Source organism: Centroberyx gerrardi, chromosome 3, assembly GCF_048128805.1.
Source record: "Centroberyx gerrardi isolate f3 chromosome 3, fCenGer3.hap1.cur.20231027, whole genome shotgun sequence".
Classification (NCBI taxonomy): Eukaryota; Metazoa; Chordata; class Actinopteri; order Beryciformes; family Berycidae; genus Centroberyx; species Centroberyx gerrardi.
The window spans coordinates 9,337,469-9,347,468 of record NC_135999.1 but is presented as its reverse complement, the minus strand read 5'-3'; the positions used below and the strand labels follow the sequence as shown (position 1 = coordinate 9,347,468).

General features: G+C 44.2%; 1 protein-coding gene across 1 annotated transcript in view; it reads left to right on the top strand.

Annotated features, from left to right (window-relative positions):
• The first annotated feature begins 7,244 nt into the window (after positions 1–7,244).
• slit2 (slit homolog 2 (Drosophila)) overlaps positions 7,245–10,000 on the top strand; it is a 75,401-nt gene continuing 72,645 nt past the window's right edge. The window contains exons 1-2 of the mRNA XM_071923268.2: positions 7,245–7,491; positions 8,651–8,722. Coding sequence (XP_071779369.2) covers positions 7,283–7,491; positions 8,651–8,722 — 281 coding nt within the window. The 5' untranslated portion in view covers positions 7,245–7,282. The remainder of the gene's footprint in view (positions 7,492–8,650; positions 8,723–10,000) is intronic.

Genomic DNA, 10,000 nt, shown 5'->3' with positions numbered 1-10,000 from the left:
TGTTCGACAGGTGAGGTTATGATTTAGATGCACTGATTCCTAAAATGTGAAAAATCCAAACCACCAAGAGAAATGAACTTCAGAACCTCAAATTCAGCTCCCAAATTCACAACTTCAAAGAGCTTGACGATCCAAACCAGCAGAAAGAAACAGCAGATCTGGCTGCCACAACCTGAGGAACAGTGACTGACCAACACACACACACACACACACACACACACACACACACACACACACACACGCTGATTGGATCAACTTGTGTTTTTGATCCTCGTTTTATTCCCATCTAAACTGCATCTTTTATTATTGAACTGTTGTGACTAATAATAGTCATTGTGTGATGGAATGTCAACCCAGCACTCTCTCACACACACACACACACACACACACACACACACACACACACACTCCCACTCAGACAGTTACAAACACACTTTTGGAGGCATTCTTTCTCTTTCAATTCGGTTCTCAATCAAAGGCATGAAATACAACAGTGCTTGTTGTCAAAGTAACCAAACTTGAACACATGACAATAACAATGAACAATAAATACACAACAGACATTTCATCAAATTAGTAAATCAGACAATCCATGATCAATCACCCAGTCAATGAATCTTTCTCTTTCTCTCAGATGACACGTAAAGATGAATGATTTTCCCACACACACCAATACAAGTGCACACCAACACACACACACACACACACACACACCCGTCATGTGAAACCTGACACACCTTTCTCCAGCGGAACGGAGAGTTTCCAACAAACCAGTCGGAAGGGAAATCCTCCCCTCATGAGATCTTATTCAGCTCGTCAGCGTCTCCCCGGGCCTCGGCGTGCTGGCTGGGTGTGCGAGACAGACAACAGCCTCTCGGTCCCATCACAACAAAGGTAACCAACCACTCACACACACCTCAGGGCCTCGGTCCAGTTTCAATACGCCTGGTGGAGGGATCGCATCAGCACGAAACTGGCAGTTGGGAATGAATGGAATCCGAGACAGGAGGTGGAGGTTTTGTTTTTTAATGCTGCTGTTTGTGTGTTTTGGTGTGGTGCCTGTGTGTGTTCATTCCTGTCTCTCTCTCTGTGTGTGTGTGTGTGTGTGTGTGTGTGTGTGTGTGTGTGTTTCAGTGCAGCTGTGTAACCAGCCCCAGCCTCTGTTGACGGTCCCAGTCCAAACACAAACATCATTGGTTTTTAATGATCTAATTATCAGGGAACACACACACACGCACACACACACACACACACACACACACGCACACACACTCACAAACGACACGGATCTGACGAAGACAAACCCACAGCAGATTTGATTAATATGGTTAATTACTACAGAGATGGAATTGACAACCCTCCTGTATGTGTGTGTGTGTGATTCGGATCTGTTTACCATTCTGTCTGTATCTGTCTGCTGTGCTCTGTGAACTTGTGTCCCTGCATGGATGAATATTTGCAAGATCCAGACGTGTATTCGTTTGTGTGTGTGTGTGTGTGTGTGTGTGTGTGCGTGTGTGTGCGTGTGTGTGTGTGTGTGTGTGTGTGTGTGTGTGTACAGTAGCACAAGCTGAGCTCAGAGCAGCATGTGTCCCAGTAGCAGCTGTCCAGAGGCCAGGTGGCTGGACTGACCTCTGCGCACACACACACTCACACACACTCACACACACACACACACACACACACACACTGACCCCCACACCTTCAGCTTTACTGCGTGGCCGTAAACCAAAGATAACACAAACAGCCCCTAAATCAACAGCCCAGATTGAGCAGTCCCAGCATCACAGCCGACAGCCAGATTCACTTCTCATTAGCAGCTCTCTGACCTGACACTCAGCATCAGTGGATATGTTACTTATTTCCTTGAACTGGAAAATTACCAAAAAAAAAAGACATATGGATGAGGCTAATTGATAATTACTGCATGACTTAACTTCTTTGCACCATTAATAAGTCAACAGTAAACATGCCGTCCCCCACAAATGATGAAGTCCCCGTCTGGGTCAATCAGTAACAAATATGTCACCCTGTTTTGAGCTGTAGTTGTAGTTCCCCCTTGGACCAATCCGTGTCATTTTGAATGCTGGAATGCAGCGGTGAGATGCATCATTTCCCCAAGTTTTGTCAAAATTGGATCAGTGGTGTCTAAGATTTTGCATGTGACACATGGATGAGCGAACAAATTATGCAATTCCTCCCCTTGGGCTGATCAGTGTAATTTTGAAAATGTGAGGACATAGTGGTGAGATGCATCATTCCCCCGAGTTTCGGCAAAATCCAACAAGTACGCAAACATTGTAGCGCCCCCCTTAGGTCAATCAGTTCAATCTTTAAAATGCCAGAATAGAGCAAAGAGACACATCATTGTCTTAAGTTTCGTGAATATACGATCAGTGGTGTCTGAGATATTGTGCGTGACAGACAGACGGACCTGAGCCAATCCGTAGTCCCTCCCCCAATTTCATTGTGAAGGACAACAAAGATTAAAAATTGCTTTAAATGTTATATTTTGCTTCTTTGCTTTGTCAATGAAATTAAAATGCAGGTGTGGGATTCACTGCAGCAGGTCCCGGCTCACCTCCTTACAAGTCCGACTGCTTTTGAACTTTATGGATGAGCTTCAGTTACAATAAAGCGTCTTAAGCCTAGGTCCCACTAGATGATTTAAACGCTGATTCTAAGCCTGACCGGACCATCCTGTAATGTAAATGTAATGTATTTTGTAAATGTATTGACGGTGAACTGTTCTGGACAAATGGAAAAATGATTGTGAATGACAAAACTGGGCAGTGTGTGATCCCTTGTCTTCACGTGTGTGTGACGCTCCATCTTAGTCCCGTCACGTAATGTGAACAGCTGCCTGTCTGAACTGCCCTAGTCGGGGCAAGATTTGAACAGTCTGGTAGTCTGACCTAGGCTTTAAATGTAATCTGAGGCGATCTCGTAGGTGTGTGTGTGTGTGTGTGTGTGTGTGTGTGAGAGTAAGGGGAGACGAGGGGAGGTCAGGTGAGGCCGTGTCTGAACAGGCCGTGTGCCCTGAAGCCCCTCTGTGTTGCAGGCGATAGGGGTCACCCTCTATCTTTTCTCCTCCCCTGTCCTCCCTTTCTTCTATTCATCCTCCCTCGTTCCATCTACACCCCCATCAGTGACCACCCTCCACCCTTATCCTCCGCATTTCCGCTCTCTTTCCTCTCTCTCCTCCCCCTTTCTTCAACCATTTTATAATTCTATCCCTCCCTTCTCTATCCCCCCACTAAGATCTCCAAACGGGAAAAAGGATTCACTGTAGGATTTACTTTCTTCAAGTACACCCGCCGAGAAGAGTGTACGACTGTGTGTGTGTGTGTGTGTGTGTGTGTGTGTGTTTATGTGTGTGTGCTTTGGCATGTGTGTATGTGTGGGGTGGGATAGAGGAAGGGAGGTGGGGAGGGTAGTATAACACACACACACACACACTCACACAGTGCACATCAGCATTTCAATCACACACAGCTGTTTGTATTCTGCCTTGGGAGCCATGCAGGGAGGGAAGGAGAGAGAGAGAGAGAGAGAGAGAGAGAGAGAGAGAGAGAGAGAGAGAGAGAGGGAGAGAGAGAGAGAGTTAGGTTCCATCATCAAATTGTTCTCCAGGAGATATGTAACTTCACATACTCTCTGTTATCCCTAATTAAGATTCACTATAATATTCCTATAATATTCCTATAATGACCTTTAGTGTCTGTGATGCACAATAGTGAGTTTATAATGACCTTATCATACTTAGTGGCATTTCTATCTCCTATGGGATCACTATTCCTACAAGATTCCTATATTATTCCTATAGAGACTTATATTTGTATGGCATCCTTCTAAAATGTATTATAGGACTACTATTATTATTTTTCCTGAGTGACAGCTCTGTGTCAGTCCAACTGTGTCAAAGAGCATGTGCATGGAGGGGAAGCAGGTTATGCTGTGTGGTAGAAGTCCCATTGACTTTCAATGAAAATGTTAATGAAATACCCAACATGTAACCAAATAGAGGCTACTTGACCAACAGGTGTAGGGTTACAGGAGTTATGGCAAGTTAAAGCCCAGTAACAATGCAATAAAGGTTTGCACACTGCTCTAATATTAAACCTTGACCCTTTCACAAGAGTTTTCCTCGAGCAATGATAGGAATACAGTTTTTCTCGATCGCTTACACACTATAACTGGGTCTATTAACTAAACACCCCAAACCATGACGCCATCTACCAAAAGACAGACCCATTTCCCAAAACTATAAACACTATTCCCCTGTTTCCACACATGATTCAGCTTTGTTGAACTTTTTGTGAAAAACTCTACACACAAATCCCTTCATATATCACTGGCTGCACCATGTGTTCATTTAGAAAGCACTGGCATTCAATATCATTAACTCAAGTCATCACAGCTCGAACCCAATTAACACACAATTCCCCAGGTGCAAACACTAAGAGTCAAAATTGTTCACACACCAATCAGAACCTCAGGATAGATAGATAAAAGGGCCATGGGTCAGTTCACTTGTTTTGTGATGTGATGTTGATGAGAATCTCTGGCCTGACCCAGACCAGAGACGGGATGCTGAGGCAGAATAAATGTGATTTCTTTCTTTATGTACAAACTGTTTTTTTTTCATTGGTTTACAGTATATTGGTAAATACATGGAAATTATTTTACGTACTGTATTCTACGTTCTTTACAGTATCAGTTGCATATTTTTACAGTACGTTTACTTTGTCATTCAATTTCAGTTTATTTTACTACAGTACATTGAGGAATTAAAAAAATTGAAAATGTATACATGTGTTGTGTCTTTATATGTGTTCATCATGTAAAGAGGTTGTTCTGGGGGAAAACCATAAGCACCATTATTCATTGCAGTAACAGGTTTTTACGGTAGTGTTTTGAATTGATCTCACCAGTGTTTAATGGCTATTTTGTAGTGTATGTGTATTTGATGGCTTTTGTGTGATGTCTGAAGGCAAAGTTTGGTTTAGATGTAAGATTACATGGTTTTGAGTGGAGAGTTTGGTTTTGACATGGAAGTTTGAAGTTTGTGAAGATGAGTGTGCAGTTATGCATTTGTGTTCAGAGTTTTGGGAAATGGAGCATAATTTCAAGAAATGTGTATTAGCAATCAAAAAAAACTGTAATAGGAAACTATAAACACCAGGCAAAAACAGTCAGCACATTTGATTGATACTAAACTGCAAAAAATACTAAGGCACCTCAACTTAAAAAACACAAGTTCTCTCACTGCCTTGAAATTGCAGTTGATTGAAATAGTGAATAGTGAAAGCTCACTGAGTGAATTTCACCAACTGTCTGGTCATGTCGACAAGTGTTTATTCTTTGGATACACTAATTGATGGACTCTATCCCAGTACTTTTTTGGGTAAAGATTTAAATGATTATACCTAATTATACCATATGCTGAGTAGCTGAATCTGTGTTAATACAAGTGGAAGAGATGGACACCACTTTCCATTTCCATTAGCAGATCACTACCTCATCTTATTGCATTTTAACAGTTTGCAGAGTATTGGGGGTATAGGGGTTGAACTGGATACTGATTTTCATCTTGGTTATACTTTCTTTTTTTTTTTAATCAGATATAGACCTATGATTCACCTAGCATACATATGCATAACAAGTCTCTGTCTAACTTTATCCAAACAACAAGAAGGAAGAGTTGGCAAGACTGGTAATAAGCTAACAATGTCTCTCATTCAGTTTAGTGAATGTTTGGTAAGATGTTCTTCAACTCAATCATTTAAGTCACAAGTCATAAACTCATGATTCTAGGTTATGAAGCTGATAACTAGCAATAGGTTGAAACTCACAAACACATACATTGAGTTAATGATTAAAGATGAGTTGGTTTCAGGATATTGCTCTAAGAGTTTTTACAGTGATGGTAGGGTGGACCAGCGGTTGTAGAGAGCCTATCCCGTAACCGTAAGGTCACAGGTTCGATCCCAGCAACAGCCAGTGTGTGTCCATCATCGGACAGGTGTCCTTGAGCCAGACACTGAAGCCTCACCTGCTCGGTCATTGTAAGTCCTTCTGGAAAACAGTGTGGCTTAAATGCAACACCTATTAATACAATTGTGGATTGTGTTGCTGTTTGTTCAACCGTGGAAATTCGAGATTCGGGTTTTTTCCCCATTTTGCTCACATTTGGATTCCCCCCAAGCAGCTCTGTCGCCTTCCTGAGGCCAAATAAATAAGGCATCAGGTGACTGGGGCACTGCAGTGAGAATGAAAGTCCCCTTCCGAGGTCAAACTGTGGCTCCTTGACTGACGGCCAGTTGGAAACCTGCTGCTACCTTCAGGGAAAAACGCAGTGTGTGTGTGTGTGTGTGAGAGAGAGAGAGAGAGCGAGAGAGAGAGAGAGAGAGAGAGAGAGAGAGAGAGAGAGAGAGAGAGAGAGAGAGAGAGAGTTGCTCGGACAGACGCAGTAGCAGACGTGCCCGCTCCCGTCTCTCGCTCTCTCTCTCTCTCCCCCTCTCTCTCTCTCCCTATCACACACTCTCGGGAGCAGCGCTTTGACGCACAACGCAGAGTTGGATTATAGTATTGCGCGCTGGTCTTTCACGGGGCTTTTTTCCTCCCTCACATTGCCTACACCCTTGTCACTGCCCGGTAATTGATATATGATCGGAATCAATATCTCTCCTCCACGGTGACCTGTGCTGAGCTTTTGGAAAAAAAACGAGTGCTGCCGCTGCTTCCTCGCCGGACGCGTGTTGTGAATTAATAACCAAGACAGCCTCACCTGGAGTGTGTGTGTATGCACTAGAGAAGGGAAAGTGTGTGTGTGAGTGCGTTTCTCGTGTGTGTGCAAGGATCAGACCAAGGATCGAGGTGTTTCACGGGCTTTAACGCGCGCACGCACACACACAGATACACCGGGGGGATTTGGGCACCGCATGCCGGGGACATGTGGAAGTTTGCGCCGCTGTAGCGCAGCCAGAGAGCCGGTCCGCCGCCTCGTCGACCTCCCCTCTCCCCGCCCAGGGGGACCAAACTCCCGGTTCTCAAGCCTCGGCTAACCGAAACCCCCACCAAGAAGACCCAAATGTAAATTTCTAACGAGAAATTTCAGAAACACACATCTGAAAAAAGGTGGACAACAAAGGGAGGACTGCATCCCGTTGCGTGCAGAGTTTGGTGAGCTCTTTTCGGGATTTCAGGGCTTAATTTTTTTTACGCCCTCAAATTTTCCCAGGTTTTTCGGGTCTCATATTGGCCCCCCCTTGCCGCAGTGATGGTGGGAGCTCTGAGCCCCGTTGCCCCTGGCCGCTCCCTGGCCTCATTCCCGGGGCTGCTGGTGGCTGCCCTGGTCCTGGTTCTGTCCAGCGGGGTGGACGGCCAGCCCTGCCCGGCCCAGTGCTCCTGTACCGGGACTACAGTGGACTGTCACGGCCAAGGGCTCCGCAGTGTGCCAAGGAACATACCCCGCAACACGGAAAGACTGTGAGTATAGAGAGAAAAAACTATTCCAGCGCGGATTGGTTGTAAACCAAAGCATATAATCGCCTGTTCTAATATTTCCCCTAGAGTTCAACAATATGGATATATACATACAGTCTGCTCGCCCCAACGAAACGTCACTATAATATTTTTGTAATATTCCTATAGGGACTTGGTGTGTCTGTGGCACTCAATAATGAGTGTACAGTGACCTTATATCCTACTGGCATTTTTTTTTTTTTTTTATCTCCTATGATATTACTATAATATTCCTATAATATTTCTAAAGGGACTTATATTGTGTCTGTGGTACTGAATAGTGAGTTTATGGTGACCTTATCATACTTTCTGGTATTTTTTATATCCTATGATATCACAATCTTATTCCTATAATATTCCTTTAATAAATATTTATAGTTTTGCTGTGACATTTGTATAGCATCCTTCTCAAATTTATTCTAGGATTAATATATTTTGTTTTATCATAGGGAAATCCAAATCCTAATAGCGCAGCGCTTTACATTTGAACTACCATGCCCAAAACTGCACCTTAGGATCTCAGATGGGCTATAAGAGCTGCTAAAACTAACAGGTCTAAAATGTAGCCTAGTTCTTCATATAAATTGTATAAATAATATAGACTCTATAACCCTCGGATTTAACGCAAGGACACTTTATTGTTTATTGCGGAGCTGCTGGTGAAGTTAGGGGCACGGTGGTTATGCTGGTGGTTTCGCACTGTTGCATTACCAAAGCCTCCGTAGACCACATCGGTTTGTCTGGAGACCAGCAAGTTAATCAAAAACGGATTTGGACAAGTGGGCTTTAAGTTAAACAGGCCGTATTTTATTAGGCAAAGACCCCTTGATGAAATTAAATTTTGCCCTATGCAGCAGCCATACCCCGTCTCAGTTTCTGTGACCCTCAAATGGCAAGTCTGCAGTATGGGCTACAGCAGCTAATAGTTTCAGCAAAAACAATGCTACAGTTACACAAAGGGGTTTCCCGCAGAAGCGTTTATGCAATTAAATCAATTTAGGCCTAATCCATGTCATGCAACTGTTTTTTTCTTCATCGCCTTTTAGTATTCAGGTTTGTCCTTGTTTAATAACGTACTATTCCAGTTATTGATTCCCCCATCTTTGTCCCCGTCTCTCTCTAGGGATCTGAATGCAAACAACCTCACTAAAATCACCAAGGCGGATTTTGCTGGACTGAGGCATCTGCGAGTGTTGTAAGTGGCCTTTATCTATTTTATCCTTTTCACTTTTATAGATGTAAAACGCGTGCACTAAGGCACACATGTATTATCATGCACAGCTCAGACCAGTGGCACCTGGCAATTCCAACAACTTGGCTGCAAATATCAGAATAGAGGATTTAATTGTTTCCACGGTTGCGAGCATCAGGCTCATCAAGCCCTTGAACTGCCGCAGCGTTGCGTCTGGTCGCGGAAAGCAGCCGTTTCACTGGGCCTGTCTCTCTGTCTAAACAGAAGAGCAGTGGCACCTGTTAATGCTGTCGTGTTAATCTCCCAATGGAAGTGTCAGGAGGGGCTTATTTTAACCACCGGGCCCCGGGGCCCATGTGCTGGAGTGATTAACGCGCTGGCGAGGAAGTGATGGAGGGGAAAGAGGGAAAGAGATAGCGGTCATTAGGTGTAACCGCGGAGGGAGGAATGCGGCTGGAAGGGAGAGAGAGAAAGAGAGAGAGAGAGAAAGAGAGAGAGAGAGAGAGAGAGAGAGAGAGAGAGAGAGAGAGAGTGTGAGTGAGTGTCATGTAGGAACAGGTTTCTAACCTGGGATGTCTCCAGGTTAAGAGTTCTCCTACACTCTACACAGGGATGGTCTGCTGTGTGTGTGTGTGTGTGTGTGTGTGTGTGTGTGTGTGTACTGGGTGCCATTCAACTGTTTAAAGTGAATGGCAGGGAATACACATTGCTGGAATTCCTCCAGAGATTATGTCCTTAATTCAGTGTCTGTGTGTGTGTGTGTGTGTGTGTGTGCTCCCCAGTCTCTAAGTCTCTATGTTAGTGCGTCTTTGTCTTTAAGTGCATGTGAGTGTATACATTCACCTGTGTGCACTCACATAGACCCTCATTCATTTGCATTTCAATGTGTCAGCCAGTTATATCTGCGTACCTCCCCCTTTTCACGAGCACGCACAACAACCTATAAACGTGTGTGTGTGTGTGTGTGTGTGTGTGTGTGTGTGATGGTGTGCTTGCCTTGGTCAGCACACTGCCCATGGTGGAGTTGTGCTAGTGTAAGTGAATGAGTAGTCACAGCTATGTGGTTAGATAGAGAGTAAATTGGATGATAGATGAGTCCCTGTCCAACTGATGGGCCAGTTTTAAAGTCAATTCTGGGCCTCTATCGACCCACTGCTGATTGTCCTCTCTCTCTCTCTCTCTCTCTCTCTCTCTCTTGCTGGTTCAACATTCTATCACTTTCCATCTCCTCCAATCTGCTTTTCCTCTTTTTTTCACACCCACCGCCGCCTATCTGCTCCA